Genomic DNA, 25,399 nt, shown 5'->3' on the forward strand with positions numbered 1-25,399 from the left:
ATGCTGTTTGTCCGTCTGTATCCATCTGTCCCATTCTCTAGGAAATCAAGCACAAATACATGTAGGAAATGGGTAGCAGAGCAAGGCAGCTAGCTCTAAGTTCCCAGAGTTTTAAGGCCCTGGTAACATTGACCATAGCAGGTACTTGCCTCCCTGAGTAGGGGTGGCAAGTGAGAGGCAGGTCATTGATGTTATCAAGACCCTTAGATTCTCTCCAACCTTCCTCTGTGCTTGGGGCAGGGCAAGGTGGTGCCTGCCTACTGCCTTCTATCCGGGAGGCTCACCCATCTCACTTGTGGGCCCAGTGTCCACGGAGCCAGGTGGAGTGCTTTGAGACAGGTTCTGGGGAACTTCCCCAGACAAAGGGCAAGACCACCAAACCTGGTGAAGGACTCCAAAAGTCTACAAAGGAGTCAGACAGCATGAGCTGTAGGTGAAGTTCAAGATTCCAATCTTGCTTTAGGCCAAGAAAATAATCAAAGGGAAAGGAAGGGAAAGGCTTGTATGTTTCAACACAGTGCAACGAGGTAGGGCTCTCCTTTTCCACACAGCTTTCAGAGTCATATTTTTATGGTGGAAAAATTCTCACTCAAAGTGAGTGCTGTCGGTGGCAGAGGATCGGAGAGAGGACAGGAGAGAGAGAGGAATTAGAGACAACATGCACAGCTTTTTTCTTCTTCCACTAGCAAAAAGGCTACCTGTTAACCAAACATTATGGGAAGAAAGGCCAAAAACAAACACACCAAACCTCCCCCTCCAACCTTTCTCTGTGTCCTTCAACCAAATTCACAAATACATCTAGTGGCTGACCTAATGTCTCCACACTGCTAGCTACACTCCTACCTTCTCCTCATAATACCTGAGTTTGCAATGCAACACATTCACTTTACCCTGTTTAAAAAAAGCCCAAGTCATAAAAGGACTGGGTGTAGAAGACATTAAATGCGGTCCACAGGTCAGGCTCCAGCTCGGAACACACGGCCATTTGGCTCAGAGATTCTGCAGGGCTCTTGGCAATGAATGGGCTCTTTGTTCTGTGGAATCTGCTGCAAACATTTGTGAAAATGGATTTGTACAATGGCAACTTGCAGAACCTTTCCCCCACTCAACAAATTAACAACTTGCTCTGTTTAATACTGCATTATTGGAGAGACACGTTCTTGCCTCATTGGAGAGCAATTTTCTTTGATACCCAATACAACAGGCAAAATGCTTAATTTAAAAGAAAAGCAATTTCAAAAATAATAATTATTTGACAGATGAAGGGTTAAGCAAAGAAAAATCCTGCACACACAAGCCATCTTGGAGAAGGAGTTTTTGATATGTGTCTCCTCCCCTATTTCGAGGGAAGCAGCTCAGAGCTCTGACCTGTAGCCAAAGAATGTGATCTAGTTGGTTAAATAAAAATTCAGGGAAACAAGAAAAATATTGTGAACTTAGAAATAAACAGACACATAACACAAAAATCTTCCCATTGACATGTGAGAAACATGCTAGTTGGAACTTTTCCTGAGGAATAAGTCTTTTCTTTCTTTTTTTGATTCCTCAGAGCAGTTGGGGAAATGGTATTGAGGAGTAATGCTCCGAGCTTTAGGTCCACCAACGGACGAAGTTATCACTCTGCTGGTACCCGTAACATTTCACTGGAGAGAAAAAATTACAATCAGACACCAACTACCCAGTAAGCACACGATGTGGAAGCCCACTAGGAAAGTTTGCTAGGCTGAGTTGGGGAGAGAGCAAATAGCCTTTGACTAAACAGGCAGGAGGCGGTACTGTGGGCCCCTCAAGCCTACCTAGGATGCATCCAGCTATATGATCTGTCTGCTGCATTTGCTGTGGGAGGTAACTGCATATAGGTGGGGCAACTGCTGTAGTAAAGTAGAGAAGGGAAAAACACCTGAAAGAGTTCCAAAACAGACCTGGCGGGGCCACTGGCCAAAGCCAAGAGGGAAGGCACATTCCCTGGGGATGAGTGGGGCAGGTAGTGAAAAAACAAGGGGTCCAGGCCATATCTGCAGAGCTAGCAGCCAGGCCCTTAGGAACATGAGGTAGTTTAAAGCCCCCCCTCCCTTCCAGGTGCTTTTGGCTCCAGCCCTCTGGGCCTTTGTCAGCCAGGCCACTGATGCAGCGGGGCCACTGTGGGCTTTGTGCTCTGGAGTCCTGAGGAAACTTGTTTCATTTTGGAGATATTAGGAGGAGTAGAATTTAGGGGCAAAATTTCTGGCTAGTCAACAGATAAATGGTCCTTCCTACTGGTTAAAAAAAGACTGTTGTTTTTAGATTCAGTCCTGGGGGTAAGGGTAGGATAGGGTGGGGTAAGCGGCAGGGGGTTTCAAAGAGGAATGTTTAGTTTTAGTAGTCTGGCCTTTGTCCCACCACCCTTTGAAGCAAGGTGAAAGGAGAATAAATCAGTAGTGGGCACCAGGATTCAGAGCATAGCATTTTGCTCAGTTCAGTTTTTCAAAGGGCCAACAGGAAATCAAATTTATAAGGGAGAGGAAAGGAGTCTGAGGAAGGTAGACCTTAGTAGATCCCGGTAAGGGAACTGGGTAGCTATGAGACCCAAGGCAAGTCCCAAGGATTGACTTATTGCCAGAACTATGCCTGAAGGAAAAGTTGACAGTGGCAGAACTGGTAGCAACCTTCTGCCCTGAGGACTTGTTTGGCAGGAGGACACCTAACTTAGATGTGGCCACTGGGCCCCACTCTCTCATCTTTCATGCTTTCCAAAGAAAAGAGATGACTAAATCCTCATCTCTTGCCCTGTTCCCAATGTCTCACCTGCACTGCTTGGTAAACCTCCTCACAATGTTTTGTCCCTCTATCATGTGCTCTTTCACCTGGCAATTCCGTGGTTAGAAAAAGGCAGTTTGCTCTCTGACAGACAAATGTATGAGGTTTGCTGAGAAAATGTGGAAAAAGTAGGGATGGTCACACCCCTCCCTTTCCATTGAGGTAGTCGTCTTTGTCAACATTATGGAAATAGTCATCTCAGCCCCATCCCACCCTCTCCCTCAAAATACAAAAGAACTATCTCTAAACAATGACAACACTGTAACATTAAACATTTTCACATTCTGTAAACTGCAAGGAAATGCATTGGCTGCATTCACACAAAAGCATGTGCATCATGTTGAAGGCCATACATTCAACTCTGTCGTGAAATAAATATATAGAAAAATGAGGTTAAAAAAACAAACAAACAAAAACTCTTCTTGCTATGGAAGCAGCTGGAAACGATGCTCCACAGCCTCCATCTTGGTCTCTCTGGCTCCTTCCTCTGAAGCCTGTCCTGCCCACCGAAGGCGCTGTGGTTGGCCTAAGGAAGGGCACTGGGAACAGGTCATTCCTTGCCCACGCTTGTCTTGCAGGAATGCAGCACCACCTTAAAGAGGAGGGGCAGCTGTTCCAGGGGCACATTCACCATCTTTCCTGGGAACAACATGAGAGAGGCAGAGTTAGCAGCGGTTGCTAGTTGGAAAGGTCTGTCTACCTCCTCTTGGGTTGGTGAAGGGAGAATACTGCCTCCTTGAGTGACTAGGACAAGAGAAGTACCAGAAACATCAGAAAGGTCAGACAGACTGGGCTAAGGTCCTGATACCCAGACCCATTTAGGTGCCCCAGGGAGTCTAATAATGGTGCCAACTCACAGTCACTGCTTCTAGCGAGGGAATACTCTGTGCTGGGTGTTTAAATGCATTACCTCATTTAATTCTCAAAGTATTTTCCCGTGGGATAGTTACTACTGTTTACTCCCATTTTATAAATGAGGAATCTGAAACTGAGAGGTATCCATTATTCTCAAATGCCCCAAAGAATTAAAATACCATGAGAAATTTGTATCTTTTTTTTCTGGTAGATTCTTTAACTAGCATTTTACAGAACACTGCTCTTCAGAACAGTATAATGGTTAATAAAAGCACTGGGGCAGAAGAGGGGGGGCGTCTACAGGGGCAAATAAATTTGAAAAATTCAGGGTTAAAAAAGTTATATAGGTTTCTTTATTGAAGTACTTCTCGAGGGCATTTAGTGTGTTAGTATACTTCGTAAATATCTAAGGCTGGGGTTCTTCTTCCTGACAGTACCTTAGAGTCACCCGGGGAGATTTGTTAAAAAACAAAACAAAACAGATGCCCAGGCCCCACTTCATACCAATTAAATCAGAATCTCTGAGGAAGAACCAAAGCAATGACATATTTTAAAAGCTTCCCAGGTGATTCAAATGCAGCCAGGGTTGAAAACCCTACTGTATGGGGTGAGAGTGGGGTATAATTGACTTCCCTTTATTTCACAGAGCACCTGATTAATATCTCCTGTTCTGTAGAACACAGTTTTGAAAACGCTGAGGCTTAAGTCAAAATACCCCTAAAATTTAAATAATTCAGGTTCAGCTCACATCTGGTAGACTACTCTGGCCCCAGAAGTAGAAAAATATATCTCCCTGTCAGACTGAAAACTTTTTCTTTCAGAAATCATGTCACTCAGTAAGTGCTGGTCAGCTATAAACAAGAGTCTTTACTAAACGAAGTAAAGCAACAACAACAAAAAGCCAAGATTTTATATTGAAATTGACCTATTTAAATGTCAAGGAGCTCAACAAGGGGTCAAGACCACCAAAATAAATAAATAAATAAATCCTTTGCAAACATGGGATTTTTAAGAATTATAATATCATTTTAAATGAATGATCCTTGAAAGTCCAATTTTTAAAATTGAGATATAATTCACATACCACAAAATTCACCCTTTTAAAAATAAAGTGTACAATTCAGGAAATGAAATTAATTTGAGATACTCTAAGCCTCTGTGTCGCCAACCACCAGCCTTGCAGAGATTGTTCTGAAATTAAATGATTTAAGGCCACAAAGTACCCTGCACATTATAGGAGCTCAAGAAATGTTAGTTTCTCTTCCCTGCAAAGAAAACACAGACTTCCCGTTAATAACTTTTCTGAAGGCAAGGGTAGTACTTCTTTTAAGCAGGTAATGATGGGCCTGATAACACTGCTTGCCTCATTCCCTTTACAAGCTAGGAGAAGCAAGGAAGGGTTGGAAGCCAGGGTCTCAGAATGTTACCTGCAATATAACGAATTTCAGGCAAGCACATCATAAGGTCAGGAAAGCGGTTCGGCTGATGTGTATATTTATATTCAGTGAAATCCTGGCAAATATACCAATATCGCTTGTTCAACTGTTCCAGCTGTGAGGCACTGGTCAGACCCCTGATATCTGTGAAAAAATCACAAAGGGGATGGTGGAAGAAATAACAGCTTCTTGAATTCAATTCAAAGTTACTAAACATTGTCACAACTGGAGATCTTTTTTTTCTCTTTCTCATATGGAGAAACTAAACTCTGAAAAAGGGAAGAGAAATAAAAGAGGGAGAAATAATATAAAGGATACTCACTTGACTGAGCTCCAGCACAGGGTTTGGCACAAAACAGGCACTAGTGAATGCTGAACAAATGACTGAATAACCTACCTTTTCAAATGCACCCTTCACAATATCTTTAAATTTGCCCTTTGCTGAAGCCAGTCAGGAACCTTGCTGTTACCTATACATTCATGCTTACACACACACTACACATGATCTCCTACGTACCTCTGTTCTTACTATTCTACCTGTGACCTGTATCATCCCTCCATTTTATATGTATCTGTATCTCTGTCTCTATGTATACATATACACATACATAAACACACCTTTTTCATATACAGAACATAAAGGAATATTCTATATGTAAATCTTACTCAGCCTTTGAAGCCCAACTCATATGTCTTCTTCTCCATCTGAGGTTTAACTAATGTGTTAAGTGCCATCAGAGTGTTTATTTCTTGAGGCCAGGGACCTAGGGTCTAATTTATTTCAATGTCTTTAGAGCTCAGCACAGGGCCTGGCCTAGGGGAGGGACGCAGAACACCAGGTAACTGCATGAATGGTGCAGAAGCAGGAGGAAGAGGTTTGGCCAGCATGACGGGAAGAGTGAGCAAAGAGATGGGGATCAAGAGTCTCTGCACTAGGAAACCGAGTATAGGAAAGGAGCACTTTCAGTGCCACAGGCAGCAAAAGAGCCCAGTTCCACTCTGAAAGTAGGGCACTCATATACTACTTTGGAAAAAAGAATACACACTCTCCTTCATACTCTGGTTACGAGCAGCTACCACGTGCCACTTTGCAGGTAATACAAATCACATCCAGCACTCTCCTAATTAAAAGCCATGCTTGGCATGCATGTATGAGTGTGAGTTTTTGTACACCCCCACTCTGCCCTGAAGGGGCCGTCAGAACCACTGCCAGCCTGTCACAGAGGCCTTATCTCCAATAGTTTCATCAGTCACTCTGCTCTTCTTTAGTCACTGGTAAACTTGGTACATATTTTAAATGACGCATGTACTGTCCTTGGTGTCTGTGTTTAAATGCATTAAAACTGACTAAACAAAGTGAATCCTCTTCCTTCCTCTATGAGTTACAGAGATTGTGGCATTTAGGCTTGAAGAAAAAAATTCAAAGCATTCCTGTGCCATAGAGGGGCAGGATGGTGATGAGGGGGAGTGCAGGCCTTCCGAGTTGGCACCCACATAATGTACAGATTCTATATGACAGTCCTGAGGGGAGGGAGTGAAACAGGAGGCTAAGTGCCCACTGGCAAAAAAACCAAGACCCTTCTTCCCACCCTCAACCACTCACCTTGATTTAGGAAGTTAATTGCTTTCATGCAAGCGTACTCCTCATTGCTGACTTTTAGCTGATGGAACTTGTGATATAGGTAGATGAGCCGCTCAATCACCTCCATCCCTTCATCACTAAATCTGGGGAATGGACGTAGCTGTTAACAGTGGGCTCTGATACCAGGGCTTCCTACAGTTCCTTAATGTATCTAAAATAGGAAAAGGGCTGCAACTACGGGAAATGGAATCCAGAGCCATTTGTGACGGACAGACAGATCCATGGTTTGTCTATGCAAGCTGCGGTTTCCAAGGTCAGGAGAAGTCAATCAAATCTTGGTTCAAATCCAGCTTCATCATTTACAAGCTGTGAGACCTTGGGGATGTCATTTGACCCCTCTCAGCTTTGGGGTCCTCAGCTGTAAAATGGGAGTGATAATGCTTGCCTGCTAAGGGTAACAAGGGCCAAAGAAGGTTTGAGATGTGAATGTGTAGTATGGTTATTAAGATACTGTTATTGTTGAGATGCAGCCTCCAGTATCAATGGCAGCTGCCATGGTGACTCTATGTGAGCCTCTGCCCCAATGCAGAGAAAGCTGCTGATTGTATTTATTAAGGTTCACTGCTTCCAGCAGGGCCAAGGCTTATGCACAGTGGAAGTTTATACTGGTATCCCTGACTTTGGCTAGGGAGAGAGGGAAACATTAACTGAGCCACCACACCACGCCAACCTACGTACTGGACACTTTATGTGCATAATCTCACTTAATTCTCTAAACTCTATGAGTTAAGTGAGATTATCATCATTGTTCAGATAAGAAACTAAAGTTCAAAGAAGGAAGGGGATTGGTCCACAATCACATAGCTAGTTGGTGGTAAAGTCAGAGCTGGAAACCTGGGCTAACTTCCCAAGGCCTTGATTTTTCCAAATATAAGTTGGCATCCCTTAGGAGAGGGGGCTAAAAGCTGGCCACAATGTTTAATTTGAGTTAGGAGTGAGCTCCTTGGGAGAAAGACCAAGTTTTAGGCAAAGGAGCCCCAGGTTATACCACCCCAGGGACCTAATACTCTGGGTCATGGTGGGGAATACTTCATACCTGAGGTAGAGATACCACCAAACCAAGGAGGCAAAGTCTTAACAGACAAGCAGAAGTGTGGGAGTTTATGAAAGTTGGGATCAGGCCTGGCCTCAGCCCTTCTAGGTCTGGGCTTGACAGTGGGTCAAGGAGAGTTCCAGATGGGCCTTAGATGCAGCTTGGTCACAGAGAGTAGATGCTCAGCCCCAGGGCTGCTTCTCGGTGACACATTTAGATCTGGGTGCTGCAGTCCCATGCCAAGCAAGATGGTCCTATCTGGGTAGGTCTCAAAACACCTGGGGATGTACTATGTACTTACTACTGCTTTCTGGGATCTACTACTTTCTGTGATGACTTTGAAGGCTTTGCTAGGGCTTGGCTTCCTGGGCAAGCCGGACATTTTCTCTTCCCTGGGGGAAAAGCCCAGCTGTGGTTAGGGCTAAAGGCACCTCCACTTCTTAAGCACCAGGGGGAGCCGCAGCAGCAGGTACCTGCAATGTGGAGCTCTGACCCTCTGCCTCATGGCATGGCTTCCAGTCAGCCTGAGCTGAAGTTCTTTTAGGCCTGCTGATTTGAACAATGATGGCAGACTCAGTTTCTCCTATGCATAGCCCAATAGCTTTTAACTTTTTAATACATCCTCAGACTGGCTGATAGACAAATTCATATTGAATAACCACTATAACAACATTATCTACCATTCTACCACTGGTTGAGTGTTTGCTATTTGTCAGGTACTTTGTTAAGTCTTCCACATATGTGATCTCACTGGATACTACCAATAAATCTATGAAATGGATATTAATTATAATCCCCTTCGTTCATACATGGAAACTAAAGCTCAGAGAAGTTATTTACTGTGCCCCTATTATGTATTAGGCCCTTTCATGTGTATTGATAGCCTCTGAGATAAACAATACCAACTTCATGTTAGGGATGTGGAAGCAGAAGATGTGACTTCCCCAAGGTCACACAGCAAATAATTGGTGATGGGGCCAAGGTTCAAACTCAGGTTTTCTAACTCCAAGCCTGTTGCTTTTCTTAGCACTACACTGTCCGCCCTTGATCCTGTTTTGTTCTTAACTAGTAACTGGGATAGGCAACCACATGCTACCACGGGGGACCTCAGGATCTGTGTTCCCACAGCAACTCAGGCCAAGGCCCAGCTCTGAGTGGGTGCTGGGTTTGCTGCAGTGCACACAACTGCTCCCACAATGCCTCCATGATGCTGAGACTGACAGAAGGCCATGTGCCTGGGAGTGAAAACCACGCCTCATCAGGGTACTTTGCTGGCTACTTCTGTTCTTGAGAAGAAAAAAAGGTGTTTACTTCAAATTCCTGCTAGCATTTGCTTGGTGGGGTGGGGATGGGAAAAGGTAGGACATAAAAAAGGAGGCTGCAAGGCGAGAAGCAGTGTTAGCATCTGTCTGGTGGCAGAGCAGTGTAGCAAGCAAAGATAATGTTCTGTCCCTTAATCAGCAACCTCTTGCCCCAAGTGCTCACTCTGGCACTGCAGAACACGCAGGTGCGTGGCTATCAGCCAGACCCCCTAGCCAGCAGTGCCAAACCTGTTCTTGGCCAAATCTTGACCTGAGGTATACAAAGGAGCTCCCAAGTGCCTGGCCAGAGCATACACCATAGGTCTATCCTTTTTCTTGGGGACAGCACATGCCCTCTTTTTCAAATTTCCTAAGGCAGGAAACCATCATGAACCCCCGGAAGTGGTGAGGGGCTGGCTGCCAGCCAGCAGCCCCCACTCAGTCTCCACCAGCCTGACTGCAAAGTTTTCCTCCACACCACGCATCCCACCCCTTGATAAACAAAGTTGTTCTCTGTTCTATGGGCCTGCTTTCTCCTGCAGCCGTGCCTCCTCCACATCTGCCCACTCCACAGTTCTGACGCCCCTGTATTCCCTGTCTACAAATTATCAGTACTCAAGCCAGAAAGCTGGACAAACACACCCATTCTTCTTCTAGGTTCCCATTACACAAACATGCTAGGACAAGGAAAACATTCCTGCCAGGATCCCCCAAACCACTGGACCATTCAGTCAGCAATTGAAGTTGACACTATGTAAATTATGTCCCATTAAGGGGGCTAAGAAGTCCAGTTCTCTCTTTCTCATTCATCTAAATACACCTACCCCCTGGAGCAGTCATCAGCTGCGACCTGAGAGGAACTGTCATCTCAGCACCTATGTTACAGACTCCAAGACTAAAAGTCAGACTGAAGCTTCAGGACAAATCCAAACCTTCTGAGAAGGCTCTGGAAGAATAAGAATTTAGTATGGGGTAATGGTGGAGTCCCTAGGTGGTGCAAATGGTTAATGCACTTGGCTGCTAACCAAAAGGCTGGAGGTCTGTGTCCATCCATACGGGGCACCACGGAAGAAAGGCCTGGTGATTTACTTTTTAAAAAAATCAGCCATTGAAAACTCTATGGAGCACAGTTCTACTCTAACACACATCGGGTCACCCTAAGTCAGAATCAACTTGACAGCAACTGGTATATAGAATAATGGAAAAGAGCCTAGACTTTGGAGCACAACAGACCTAGATGATAATCTTAACTCCATCTCCTTCTACCTTTGTAGCCTTGAGTTTTCAGTTCTCTGAATCTCATGTTCCTTCATCTATAGAACAAGGATAGTATTAGTGCCAGCCTCATAGAGTGGTGGTGAGAACTAAACAAATAATATATGTAAAGTATTTAATAAGGAATTTGGCGTGATAAATACTCAAAAATTGTTAGCAATCTTATTGTTATCAATAGCATCAGCATCATCTCTTCTATTATTGCAGCAAAAAGAAAAGATTGTATCGGTTTCCTGAGCCTTATAGCTGGGTCTGGGCAGGGAGGCCAGGAGGCAACTTTCCAGAGATCTGGCAGAAATGGAGATAGTGCTTAGGAAACAGAAGTGTCCACTAAAGCCCATCTAGTGCAAAGCATCTTCTCTTGAGCGTGAAGGAGCCCTGATTAGGGCCAGGAGCAGTCTCTGGCTGGTGCTACAATCTGCTTTAAATCAAATTCACCAGGCTCACTGTCTGATAACAGACTGATTAAGGAAATGGGCACCATAAATTTGATTCAATATTTGAGAAGAGAAAAGGAGGTGGTCATGTATCATCTGGGAAAAACCTTTTCATGACAGCAGAAACTCACTTGTACTCAAGAGTTGTGAAAAAGTAAATGCATTTTAGAGAAGTGGGAGTAATGGAGGAACAGGCATGGTAGGAAAGAGCTATGGCCAATTACAGACTACACGCCCCAGGTTTCTAGCAAAGCTGGGCTGCTTTACAGTGATGAACCTGATTCCAGAGGTTCTTGCACTCCCACTTCCTCTGACCTCCTGGGCAGTCCCCACATGCACCTCAAACCCAACAGAGCCCAAACCAAAGTCAGAATAGCTCATTTCCCATCCTGTTCCTCTGCAGGCTCCATTATCATGGTTAAAAGACTTGGTGCCCACCTAGCTTCCTAGGCCAAAAACCCAAGTCATCCCCAACTTTCCATTCCCATTGACTTTACCTCCTTGACACCTCTTAGCTTTGTGGTGCTCTCTCTGTTTCCAGTCACCGCTGTCTTGTTCAGGCCTTGTTTTCTTTTACCTGGGCTATAAACAGCCTCCTACCCATCCATCCTGCTCTAGCCTTCTCCATGCCAATCCATCCTGAACATTACAGCCACAGGGATCTTTCTAAAATGCAACCTGATCATGTAATTCCTCTGCTTAAAAACTGCCTATGACCTAATACCATTTACACAATAAAATCCAAACTCTTTAGACTGGCATTGAGCACCTTCATGACCTGTCTTGTCTGTACCTTTGTCTCCAGGCATTTCTCCCCTCGTTTCTCTGTCTCTATCTCTTTCATATACATTCTCTCTGAACCCTAATCCACAGGATTGCTTCTGGTTCCCTGCACACACGAGTCATGCAGGGTCTCTAACTTCTAGGACTTTGTGTTATCCTCCTGCCTTTCTCTTGTTCTCGAGAATCTACCTAGAAAAATCTCACCTCAAGGTGCAACTCAAATGTCTATTCCTCTGGTAAGCCTTCATTGATTCTGCAAATAGAGGTGCTCACTCCCTATTCTATACTTGTACAGTTCCTCACACACTTCTCAATTTCCACCATTATTACTCTGCATTGTACTTCTATATCCGCTTCTATTTGCCTCCCAAACTCCAAAGCTAAGATTAAGGACTCTCAAGGTCAACAACCATGTCTGCATCATCTGTGACCCCAGCATCCCTCCCCCTTACACAAACAATAGATGCTCACTAAATGGCCATGGAATCTGACCTAATATACTGAAGACCTAATATAACTTTTATTTTTCATTAAAGGATTCCATAGCAGAGTGAAAGTCTTAATGACAAACTATTCCTTATCCTTAGAACCCAGTCAGCAGCAACACAAATTCTAGAGTCAGTGTTGTTCAATAGTACTTTCTGTAATGATGGAATTGTTCTGTATCTGCTCTGTCCAATACAGTAGCCACTAGCAACATGTAGCTCCTGAGCACTTGAAATGTGGCTACTGCAAATGAGGAATTGCATTTTTAATTTTAATAAATTTTAATTTTAAAAGCCACATGAGGCTAGTGGCTACTACACTGGACAGTGCAGCTCTAGATCCTCCTTGGCAAGAAGTCTCCCCAGGAAGTAAAAATTCTCTCAATAATTCAGCTTTTACAGGCCCCTGCTTTGGTCTTGGGGGCTCAAAGGACTGGCTACAGTGGGATGGGGTACCTTATGGAGCTCAAAGCCATAGAAAGCCCTGCACTTCCAATGATTCCTGCCTACCTGTAGAGTTATTATATTATTATTATTAGGTGCCGTCATGTCAGTTCTGACTCATAGCAACCCCATGTACAACAGAACAAAACATTTGCGGTCCTGCGCCATCCTCACAATCATTGCTATGTTTGAGCCCGTTGTAGCAGCCACTGTGTCAATACATCCTGTTGAGGGGCTTCCTCTTTTTCGCTGACCCTCTACTTTACCAAGCATGATGTCCTTCTTCTCCAGGGGCTGGTGCCTCCTGATAACATGCCCAAAGTAGGTGAGATGAAGTCTCGCCATCCATGCTTCTAAGGAGCATTCTGGCTTTACTTCCTTCAAGATAGATTTGTTTGTTCTTCTGGCAGTCCATGGTATATTCAATATTCTTCACCAACACCATAATTCAAATGCATCAATTCTTCTTTGATCTTTCCTCATTCATTGTCCAGCTTTTGCATGCATGAGGCCAACTGAAAATACCATGGCTTGGGTCAGGTGCATCTTAGTCCTCAAGGTGACAACTTTGCTTTTTAATATTTTAAAGAGGTCTTTTGCGGCAGATTTGCCCAATGCAATATGCTGTTTGAGTTCTTGACTGCTGCTTCCATGGGCATTGATTGTGGATCCAGTAAGATGAAATCCTTGACGACTTCAATATTTTCTCCAATTATGTAATATTGCTTATTGGCCCAGTTGTGAGGATTTTTGTTTTATGTTGAAGTGTAATCCATATTGAAGGCTGTAGTCTTTATCTGCATCAGTAAGTGCTTCAAGTCCTCTTCGCTTTCAGTAAGCAAGGTTCTGTCATCTGCATAACGCAGGTTGTTAATGAGTCTTCCTCCAATCCTGATGCTGAGTTCTTCTTCATATAGTCCAACTTCTCATATTTTTTGCCCAGCATACAGACTGAATAAATATGGTGAAAGGATACAACCCTGACACACACCTTTTCTGATTTCAAACCAAGTAGTATCTCCTTGTTCTGTTCAAACATCTGCCTCTTGGTCTACGTACAGGTTCCGCATGAGCACAATTAAGTGTTCTGGGCTTCCCATTCTTCACAATGTTATCCATAATTTATTATGACCCACACAGTCAAATGCCTTTGCATAGTCAATAAAACACAGGTAAACATCTTTCTGGTATTCTCTGTCAGTCAAGATCCATCTGACATCAGCAATGATATCCCTTGTTCCACGTCCTCTTCTGAATCCGGCCTGAATTTCTGGCAGTTCTCTGTCGGTGTACTGCTGCAACCACTTTTGAATTATCTTCAGCATAATTTTACCTGCATGTGATGTTAATGATATTGTTTAATAATTTCCACATTCTGCTGGATCACCTTTCTTTAAAATTGACATGAATATGGATCTCTTCCAGTTGGCTGGCCAAGTAGCTGTCTTCCAAATTTCTTGGCATAGACAAGAGAGCACTTCCAGCATTGACTGCATTTATTGAAGTATTTCGGTTGGTATTGGGTCAGTTTCTGGAGGTTTGTCTTTTGCCAATGCCTTCAGTACAGCTTGGACATCTCCCTTCAGTACCAACAGTTCTTGATTGGTACAGTGACTCTGTATTCCTTCCATCTTCTTTTGATGCTTCCTGCATTGTTCAATATTTTGCCCATAGAATCCTTCAATATTGCAACTCGGGGCTTGAATATTTTCTTCAGTTCTTTCAGCTTGAGAAATGCTGAGAGTGTTCTTCCGTTTTGGTTTTCTAACTGCAGGTCTTTGCACATTTCATTATTAATACTTTACTTTATCTTCTCAAGCTGCACTTTGAAATCTGTTCAGCTCTTTTACTCCATCATTTCTTCCTTTCACTTTAGCTACTTTACATTTAAGAGCGAAGTTTCAGAGTCTCTTCTGACATCCATTTTGGTCTTTTTTTCCCTTTTCTTTTTAATGACCTTTTGCTTTTGTCATATATAATGTCCTCGATGTCATTCCACAACTTGTCTGGTGTTCAGTCACTACTGTTCAATGTGTCCAATCTATTCTTGTGATGGTCTCTAAATTCAGGTGGGATATACTCCAGGTCATTTGTCGACTCTCATGGACTTGTTTTAATTTTTTTCAGCTCCAACTTGAACTTGTATATGAGCAACTGATGGACTGTGTCATGGACTGAATTGTGTCCCCCCAAAATATCTATCAACTTGGCTAGGCCACGTTTCCCAGTATTTTGTAATTGTCCATCATTTTGTCATCTGATGTGATTTTCCTATGTATTGTAAATCCTATTTCTATGATGTTAATGTGATTAGTGGTAGTTACGTTAACTAGGTAAGATGCAATCTACAAGATTAGGTTGTGTCTTAAGCCAACCTCTTTTGAGATATAAAAGAGAGAAGACAGCAGAGCGACATGGGGGATCTCATACCACCAAGAAAGAGCACAGCACATCCTTCGGACCTGGGATCCTTGTGCTGAGAAGCTCTTCGACCAGGGGAAGATTGATGACAAGGACCTTCACCCAGAGCCAACAAAGAGAAAGCCTTCCTCTAGAGCCATCATCCTGAATTTGGACTTCTAGCCTACTAGACCGTGAAAAAATAAACTTCTGTTTGTTGAAGGCATCCACTTGTGGTATTTCTGTTATAGCAGCACTAGATAACTAAGACAGACTGTTCTGCAGCTGGTCCCTGGCCTTGTTCTGATCAATGACACTGAGCTTCTCCATCGTTTCTTTTCACAGATGTAGTCGATCTGACTCCTGTGTTTTCCATCTGGCAAGGTCCATGTGTACGGTTGCCGTTTATGTTGTTGAAAAAAGGTATTTTCAATGAATAAGTCATTGGTCTTGCAAAATTCTATCACGTGATCTACCCCATTGTTTCTATCACCAAGACCATATTTTCAAACTACCGATCTTACTTCGTTTCCAACTTTTGCATTCCAAGCACCAGTAAATATCAGTGCATCTTGACTGCATGTTTGATCAATTTCAGACTGAAGAAGTTGATAAAAATCTTCAATTTCTTCTTTGTAATTAGGGAATGGTACATAAATTTATATAATAGTTATATTAACTGGTCTTCCTTGTAGGGGTACAGATATTATTATATCACTGACTGCATTATATTTCAGGATAGATCTTGAAATGTTCTTTTTGACAATGAATGCAATGCTATTCCTCTTCAAGTTGTCATTCCTGGCAGAGTAGAATACATGATTGTCCGATTCAAAATGGCCAATACCAGTTCACTTCAGGCCACTAAAGCCTAGAATACTGATCTTCAAGAGTTCCATTTCTTTTCTGACGACTTCCAATCTTCCTTGATTTATACATCATATACTGCATGTTCCAATTATTAATGGATGTTTGCAGTTGTTTCTTCTCATTTTGAGTTGTGCCACATCAGCAAATGAATGTGCCAAAAGCTTTACTCCATCCACATCATTAAGGTTGACTCTACTTTGAGGAGGCAGCTCTTCCCCAGTCGTATTTTGAGTGTCTTCCGACCTGAGGGGCTCATCTTCTGGCACTTAGACAATCTTCCACTGCTATCTGTAAGGTTTTCACTGGCCAATTTTCTTCAGAAATAGATCGTCAGGTCTTTCTTCCCAGTCTGTCCTTGTCTGGAAGCTCTGTTGAAACCTGTCCAACATGGGTGACCCTGCTGGTATTTGAAATACCGGTAGCATAGTTTACAGCATCACAGCAGCACACAAGCCCCCACAGTACGACAAACTGACAGAAGAGTATAGGGAGCCTGGGAAAATCTATTACTCTACAGGGAGTAGAGTCCAGAGGCTGATCCTGTAGGCAGCCCAGGATGGACTGATGGATTCCAGGCAAATGGGGAGGGTGGGCTTCTTGGGCCAGCTCTGCAAACCCTGACAATAATCAGAGCAGGGTGAATGCTATCCAAACACCCTGTCGGCCCAGATTTACAGAGCAGGAGACAGGAACTTGATGGAAACAATGAATTGGAGGCCCTGGACAAGGGGTTAGGTCATCTGCAAAGTCAAATAGCTCTGTTTATAGGACAAAGTGTCAGCTGGGTTCAAAACTCTGTCATTTACAGATCACTCTGAAGCCAGTAAGCACCATTAATAAGGAAATATTAGAAAACCAGGGAGGAGAGCCAGTACTCAGACTCCTTCCTCCCTCCCTCAGCTGCACAAAGGGTCCTTGAACTTGTGTCTTGGCTTGTAGTTAGGCCATGATTGCATGTCAGAGGGGATATGCTCCCCAGTTCTGTGTAGAGAAGCATGGGGGCTGATTTTCATCGATGGGGCACCTTTTCTTTCCTCTTTCTTGGTGCCCTGGAATCCCATGACTTCCATTATTTTATACTGTTCGATAAAGGTGGTTTCCTAAAATGTCTATTTACATGCGATTTAAGCTTTTTTAAGACTTTTCATATGCATGAACTTATAAGCCAGAAAAATCTCAACAGGTCATTTGTCCTGATTTAGGGATCAGAAAATGTGCCCCATATGTCCAGAGTGAGTGAGTAAAAAGGGTGCTTGGACAGGCCATGGAGCAGGAGGGAGAGAGATCTGCTCTAGACAAGTAGGTTAGAAGGATCCTGGCCAGCTGGGATGAGACTTTATGCCAGACAACAGTGGAGAGAACAGCTTAGTCTCCTAGGCCTATGCTCTTAACACCTCACCATTCAGGGAACAATCTACAACAGGCAGCTAAGATGCAGTGAGAGCCCAAGCTTTGCAGTTAGGCAGGCATTTATTATCAGTCAATGCCACTAAAAAACATAAGCTTGATGAGGACACAGATTTGTGTGTGTTCTCTTTGCTGCTGTATCCCCTGGGCTTGGAACAGTGGCTGACATATGCTAGGTGTGCTCAATTTTGTTTGAATGAATATGGAAACTGAGACCCCTAAAGGACTTAATTACTGCTCACTTATTCTTTCACTCAGCCATTGCGGGATTACTGTGGGTCACTGTGCTGGTAGTGGGGATAAGGGTGTGAAGACACGTGTAGGACCAGGGGAGATGGGCACAGAGGACAGGATTTGGGGTCACCAACACCAACCACCCCCAGCTCCGGGCAGAGGGCAGCAGGGGCCTCACAGCAGCCTCACAGTTACATTCCCGGGGCCCCCGACCCAGCCCGACACTGCGCAGACCCAGAAGCAGCTGCCACCCTGCATAGACTATAGCTCACAATGCTTTGCACCTCTCCTTGTTCCCCTCTTCTGGGCAGAGCAAGGCCTGGCTAATAAAGCACTGTGGGCTGGGATCTTGGCACTCAAATCCAGGCTATGGGTTCAAATCCAAAAGGGCAGGTCTCTTAGAACTTGTTTCCTCATCTACGAAATAGGCAAAATAACATCTATAATGCTAGATGCTGTGAGCATGAAATGAGACAATAAAATAAACCACCTAGCCCAGTGCCTGACACACAATAGGTACCATGATGACTTGTAGGTCTCTTTCTTGGATTATACACTACAGCTCAGAGCTGCTCATATTTTAGGCAAAATTCAGATTTCTGTTTTTCCAAGATGCATTATTTTGCCTCAGTGATGCAGATGGATAAAAATAAGAGTTTAGCACTGTGCTAAGCTTTACTGTACAATATCATTTATTCCCCACAACAACTTGGCTGAGAAGGTAGTGTCATCATCCCTGTTTTATGAATTTGGATCTTGAGGATCAAAGACTTGGCCAAGGTCACAGAGCTAGTCAGTGGCTGAGCGAGGATTCAAATCCAGGCCTACATGGCTTTAATGTCCATCCTTTGGAATGCTAGTAAACCTGGCTTGCAAGGATAGTGGTTTGGTTGCCTGAGATTTCCTCCCCAGTCAGCAGCCCTCACCTGTGTAGTTCTTCATCAGAGGGCGAGTACTTGGCGGTGACATCAGCCAGCTCTCCAAAGATCTGCTTGCTATAAACAGTGAGGGAGGATAGCAGGATTAACTCCTGCCAGGTGGAGCTCAGGAGGCATGTGTAATCCTTGATTGAGAGCTCGCAGAAGAAAGGCAGTTTCTTGATCCAGGCGATCTGTCTAAAGAGCAGCTCATCGGCCAGGCGGCAAAGCAGGGCAAACAGTTCTGCCTGTGTCACAGCGTACCTGGGGTGGGGATAGGGAAATGTCACTTCCATTGGCTGGAGTGTGAGGACAGGGGCATAGGGAGAGGGTACTCCTGAGGGCACAAAGGGTTGTGGCAGTGGGCTCCTTGCCCTTGACCATGGATGTCAGCTCCATTCAACTCAAGCTTCTGATAAGGGACAGGACTGAAGCCAGCAGCTGCCCCTCAGAGCTGGAGGAGCAGGTTTAGTAAGAAAGAGTTGCTGAGGGATAAGGAGGCTTAGAAATTTGTATAATTATCAGGGTATCTGCTAATGCTCCATGTCTTAAGAGAAAATTCCCAGTCAGTCCTGTCCTAATTTTGGCAATGAGAGCTCCAATGGGGTAGATCTTGTGCCCAGCCAACACAGGAACTGACACAAAAAAGAGCTTCCAGGCCAGATGGCTTAAGAGAATGGAACATGGCCAGAGGCTTTTCCTGTTCTCACTGCACCCCCTGGTGGCAAGAGTTCAGGGGCCAGAGTTGCTCAGCCCTCCCTCTATGCTACTGCTGGGCGGAAGGAGCAGGGCATTTTGCATTTCTGGGCTAGAAGGGGCCTCAGAGGCCACTGACTCAGGGGTCTCAGGTTTTTCCCCTCAAGGCCCCTTGGCATGACTCCTCCCCCAAACCCCTATGCTCAGATTTATAAAGGCTTTGTGTAGCCTTCTTGTGGGTGGATATTTGAGTCTCTTGTTCTGAAACTAGAGACTCACTTAAGAAATATCAAAATACCTTTTGAAGATCTAAGCTTGATTAACACTCCAACAGCCTATGCTCCAGGCCAAAGGAGTAATGGGTGCAAGCAATGGGTGGGCCTAAAGGCTGAACTATTATCTGAGGTAGAGCCTACTGACCAATGAAAGTTTTCCTTCCACCCACTCACGCCTGTACACAGAGCAGTCACTGCTACCAGGGGTAACCATGAGTGTGTTGGCTGGGGATGTAGAAGGCCACAACCAGTTAGGGGCTTGAGTACTTTGTTAAAAAGCTTAGACTTGATGTATGAATATCCCAGGAAGTATAGCTCATTTCTAGCATAGAAATGCTTAGACCCATCCCAGGGCCTGGCTTACCCCTCATTTCCACAGGGACTGATAAATAGTCCCAACTCTATAAGAAAAGACACATAAGAAAAAAAAAAAAAAAAAAGAGGGAACACTGACTTCAAAGATAAGCATGGATTTCTCCTCTGATGCTTGAGTCATCGGCTCATTATCCCCCCACTCATCCCTAAGCATGAGGTACAGCAGCCAGGGCTGCAGAGGGTGTGGGGGTAGGAGAACATTTTGAGGCTATAAAGGGCCAAACAGGGCAGGGCTCACTCACCCATCTTCAATCAACATAGGTGTGCCCAATGGCTCCAGGTCCTCGGCTGACACCAGCTGGTGAATCAGACTGTATGACTGGGGATCCAGGCTGCGAGCTTGTGGGGGCAGAAGTGGCGAGTGGCCAGAATAGCTGAAAAGGTGCGGTATGTATTGATAGTGTGGAGGCACAGACATCCCCATGTACTGTTCCCTGAATGCCATGAATCCGTTTAGCTCCACAGACCTACTGGAGAGAAAAGTCTCACGTCAAATAGAATCACAGCAGGTCTAACGTCTACTCAAAGGAAATGAGCCAGGAGGTGGCTCAGGTGTTTTGTGGGCACGAGGTCTCTGTCTTCCTCAAGTAATACCCAAATACATGTCTTCCCTACTAAATTCCAATCTGTGAGAAAGGGACTCTGTGTGGATATGTGTATGTGTGGCTTATTACACCCAGTGCCTGGCAGAGTAGGTACTGAATAAATATTGGTTAAATAAATTCTTTGTGCAGGTGCCATATCTAGAGTTTTCAATGGATACTGATAAGACTATGATAAGACAAAAGTAGGTGTATTATTTTACTGCTAGAAAAACCAAGGCACAGACAGGCTAAATACTTTGCCAGGCCACAGAACAAACCCAACACCTAGCAGGGAATGTGGCATATGACAACAACCCCTAAACATTCAAAGGAAGGTACAAACTAAGGAACAACAGAATGAATAAAGGCTATAACGAAGTATGAAGAGAAAGAGTCTTACTTCCTCCCTTCTTGGAGAAATCTAACCACTTTGTCAATTAATTAAAAAAATACATATTCCTTTAGCTTTTACTTAGACGCATCTCCTATAAAAAAGGAGTTGGCAAACTATGGCCCGCAGGCCAAATCTAACACACTCCCTCTTTTGGTAAATAAAGTTCGATTGGAACACAGTCACATTTATTTGTTTACATATTGTCTATAGCTGCTTTCACACTACAATGGCAGGACTGAATAGTTACGACCCACACTGTATGGCCCGCAAAGCCTAAAATATTTACTATCTGGCCCTTTTCAGGAAAAGCTTGTCAATCCTTGTCCTATAAGAAATAGGGAAAAAAAACCTCACCTGGTAGCCAACCACTCAAAGAAAACCAGGGATTTGAACCAGTTCTTCCTGGTTCAGTTATGGCCAAGGAGGTGACACCAGAACAGATTTGAATCTTTAGAAGTTGGGTGAACTGGAATGGTATCTGAGCAGGACAAAATATAGGTCGAAGCCCTGCTAGCAACTTAATCTCCCTCTTAGAAAACAAGGGCAGCGTACACACTGCATAGCAACCGAATCTCCTGCCTGTCGGATTTTGTGCAAAGTCAGAAACAGTGCTACCCTGCTCAAAGACGGCAGCCAACCTTGCCGCTTTGAATGTGTGTCACTCTCTACAGTCTTGCCAGTAATCCAATCTCAAGCATCAGGCTCCTGAAAAGGGCTCACTACGCCTCTACCAAGTCTCCCATTCCAGGGCTTCGACTTGTAATTTTTCCCATTCTGGTTACTGTTTCAGATCACCCAAATTGTAAAAATTTGGGTCTGTTCTGGTTTCGCCGACCATAACTGAATCAGGAAGAACCAGTTCAAAGCCCTGAAGAAAACACACTTAGCTATTTCACACCTAACAATTTAAGACATCATGACTGAACCAAGAGTCTAAGCTGGTAGCAGCAAATTTAACTGGCTTAAAAAGCTTTCCTTCTTCCTTAAAATTTACAAAGTGAAAAACCTAACTCTTGCTGAGGTAGAGAAACTATAATTTGATATTGTTTATGTATTTTTTTCTTATTTCAGTGATAAAATAAAAGAGGGAAAAGAACTACAAAATGATATTCTGTTAGGGGAAGACTGCATGGGCATGGGTAACAGCTATAGCACTTTATCAGTCTGCAGAAGAGACTGAGGACATTTTCAAGGTCCTTGGCATAAAACTGGTTTGGAAATTCTGCTTTGCGTCATCCTGACCCTTATCCCAAGAGCCTGAGGGAGCAAGAGTACAATGGCTGAGATCGCCTGGCAGGAATTCCTAGCCCAGAGGTTCCTTCCTGGGTCCACCCTTGGGGCAGCCCCTAAGTAATGCTGGGCTTTTCTGGATGCTCACCTGGAGGACAGTGTGGAGCCTGGTGAGGGCTGGTTGCTCTCTGAAGCCCTATTCCCAGGGGAGCTGTGGTCGCTGTCACCATGGTTGCTCCAGTGATTGGCCTCTTCCTCAAACTCCTGCCCAGACATGATCCTTTCAATCTCTTCCTCTGATATCTTTGACAAGGAATCAATACATGTTAGATTGGGTGTTCAATCTCTGTTCCTTTCTCAAGACTGAGAGCTTATTCAAACCCTAAAGGGAATCCCAGGACTCTCTAGAGAGAAACACAGATTTCCTTGCATCTACCCCCATACTCTAGGCCTCTCGCTAATCTTAGGACAGCTTGGTTGCTTGCCTCCCAGACCCATGGCCCACCATTGTCTTCTTACCCGTCTATCCTACTCTCAAGCCACAAAGCCTCTGCAGTCTTCGAAACTCCTCTTTGTCCTTGTGTCTATTTTTCCTACCCTTGAAACACCATTCTTCAATGACAAACTCCTATTTGGTCTTTAAGACCCAATTAAAATGTCACCTCCTTTGTGAAACCCTCTATCACCAACTAGACAGAATTTTAGGTCCCTCTATCCACTGATAATTGTGTATATTCTGAGAATGGCAGGATAGCATAGTAAAGAGTATGAATTCTGGAGTCAGATCTCTTTTGCTCAAATACAGGTTCTGTCACTCTCTAGCTCTACAATTCTGGGCAAGTCATTTAACTGTTTGAACCTAAGTTCCTTCATTTTTATGGTGGGAAAAGTATAGTAGTTTCTACCTCATAGGATTATTGTGAGAATTAAATTAGTAAACACATATCAAATGCTTAGAAAAGGGCCTGCCACCTAGCAACTATTATGAAAATGCTGCTGATGACATCATCATCATCATTCTTTTATAGCACTTATTGTAATGTATCATAAATACATCCTCTACAAGACCTAGGGCCATGATAGAATCTAGAAAAGAGTAGGTACTCATTAAATACATGTTATATAAATGGGCAAATGTTACTTATTAAGTACCAACCATGTACCTTCACATGGATTTTCTTAGTAAAAGAACATTCCTAAGCTTATTAAATAAAAGAAGAAACTGCAGCTCAGACAAGGGAACTAACTTCCCCAAGATCACACTGAATGTCCATGTCTAGGCAAGAGTTTGAGGAAAAGGCCAACGTATCTAAGTATTCAGACTCCCAAGTCCAGTGCTCTAGCTATTAAACTACATAGGGAGTGAATAAAAACATCTATCAAATGTCTAACCCAGAGCTGAGGTCTAACTGGCTAAACTTAGTGCACAGAAAGGGACAGAGTGTTAAGGAGAAAGTCCAGATGAGTTTTTATTTCTTGTTCATGGAAAGCATGGGAGGACATTTTCCCTCAAGTCTGTTTGATTCAAATCTGCATATTTCTTTGCTCCAGCATCCTGTGAGGGAACCCTGAGTTTCTCTGATAATAAATACAGGAACATTTAGAACTGGAAGCTAGCCAGCACACAGGAATTAGATGGCAAATAAGGAGAGTTTAATTGGTACACCAGTTGAGTGGTTGGTTGGCAATAGCCTGGATTGCATATTGAATCGGAGGAGTTTTCTTTCCTTACTCACCTTAACAAAAAAACCTACGTCTTTTCTATTAGGGGTCCTTAGAACTCTGAAATTATTGTTTTCAAAGACAAATGGTACCATTTTAAACTTCAAGACATCTACTGAGGCCCTGACTAAATAAGCCTCAGTGACAGTGGTGAGAGTGGATCATCCCATATAGGTGGGATGAAGGGCTTGGAAAGCACAGAAGTATTTGGGCTGAGTGAAAAGGGCCCGTCCTGGTGAAGTCAGCTTACTCCAGCTGGGAGCCAAAGTCAGGCTGCACCTGTCTCTCTCTGAGGGTTCCACGGGACACTGGGGATGGAACATGTTGGGAGTGCTGGAACCTGGGTTCAAATCCAATCTGTCATTTCCTAGCTGGGTGCTGCTGGGTAAGTCACTCAAACTCCCTGAGCCTCAGCTTCCCTCATCCATAAAATGGACATAATACCACTTCTCTCATATCTCAGGGTTCCTTTATAGGATGCTAGAGCAAAGAAGTATGCAGGTTTGCAACAGACAGACTTGGTAGTTAATCTAAGATAAAGTTATAAAGTGCAGGTGCACAATAGGTGCTCCTTGTTATTATTAAACACAATTAAGAACTTGTAGGTTACAGCTCTTTTTTCCTAACATAGCACCTACAAATAGTGAAAGACTAAAAGGAAAAGCATATTCCCAGCCTCAAAAAGTCACATGCAATGACAGATGAAATAGGTTTCTCTGAATATCTGCTCTCTCAATCCTGGAGAGAACACAGAGTCTGGAAAAGTAAGGGATCAAAGATCCCTAAGCACAGGAGATCTTTGTTGTTCACTGAGGAAAATGTTTAAGAATTCTTCACAATGGATAAACTTTCAACTGCATCTAAATATAAAAAGAATGAATACAGCAGAATTGGAAGTCTCACACACACACAGATTGAGCACATACAGTTTTACCTATTAAATATCTCTTGAATCTATTCCCTCCTCCCAACCCGCACTGTCACTGCCCTAGTTAAAACCACTATCTATTATCTCTTGCCTGGACTTCTGCAAAATCCTTTTAACTGATGTCTCTCTGCCCCCAGTTTCCCAATCAATCACTCAACTTGTGTACCAATTAAACTTGTGTATCACCCTTACACCGCTCCTCATAAACCATTTCCACTGCTAGAATGATGTTTCTAAAATGCAAATCTGACCACATCCCTCTCCCCACTTAAAACCGTTTAATGGTTGCCTCTTGCTCCGTGCTAATAATCTTAAGCATGGTCCCTGCCTGCTAGCATGCTGAGAGCTCCACTTGATGGGTCATAAACAGATTCAATTCTTTAGTCTCATAAAGTTCTTCTGATGGCAAGTAAGAGCAAGTGGTATAGGCTGGCTCCACAGAGGCTTTACCTAAGGAGCTATAATCAAAGACAGGTGAAGGCCACTCTTTTGAGGACTGATTGCAAATTCAAGGAATTTGCCTTATCTCCTGCCACTCCAGGACATACGCCCAATGCTCCAACCTTACTGAAATCCTTGTCATTCCTCAAAGGTTCATCTTCGGGCCTTTACAGTCTATTCTGCCTAAAGGGAATAAAAATAGCTTGGCTCCCCACTCCTTCCCAACATAGCTAATGCCTCCTCCTCCTTTGGGACTCAGTTCAAACTTCATTTTTCTAGGAATCCTTCTCTGAGTGTCTGCAGTCTTTAATCATGGCTCCAGCCAAAAAAGACTTAGAATTAGAAGCCCCTTTCCTCTGTACTCCCTGGGCATCCTGCGCTCTTACTGTACTGTGATGCATGTTTCCACATCTGTCTCTCCCACTGCAGTGAGTTCACA

The 25,399-nt window shown here is 43.8% G+C and overlaps 1 protein-coding gene across 5 annotated transcripts in view; it reads right to left on the reverse strand.

The window, feature by feature from the left end:
* Positions 1–3,068: 3,068 nt before the first annotated feature.
* Positions 3,069–25,399, reverse strand: part of NR6A1 (nuclear receptor subfamily 6 group A member 1) — a 247,673-nt gene continuing 225,342 nt past the window's right edge. The window contains exons 5-10 of one of the 5 annotated variants that reach the window (XM_012555380.1): positions 22,018–22,172; positions 19,904–20,131; positions 18,325–18,579; positions 6,691–6,812; positions 5,079–5,231; positions 3,069–3,435 (exon numbers count right to left, since the gene is read on the reverse strand). In XM_012555380.1, the coding sequence (XP_012410834.1) occupies positions 3,347–3,435; positions 5,079–5,231; positions 6,691–6,812; positions 18,325–18,579; positions 19,904–20,131; positions 22,018–22,172 (1,002 nt within the window). In that variant the 3' untranslated portion in view covers positions 3,069–3,346. The remainder of the gene's footprint in view (positions 3,436–5,078; positions 5,232–6,690; positions 6,813–18,324; positions 18,580–19,903; positions 20,132–22,017; positions 22,173–25,399) is intronic. The other 4 variants (XM_004375655.2, XM_012555377.1, XM_012555379.1 and 1 more) reach the window with 4 other exon arrangements.

The sequence above is a fragment of the Trichechus manatus genome, unplaced genomic scaffold (assembly GCF_000243295.1).
Source record: "Trichechus manatus latirostris isolate Lorelei unplaced genomic scaffold, TriManLat1.0 scaffold00038, whole genome shotgun sequence".
In the NCBI taxonomy this organism is placed as follows: Eukaryota; Metazoa; Chordata; class Mammalia; order Sirenia; family Trichechidae; genus Trichechus; species Trichechus manatus.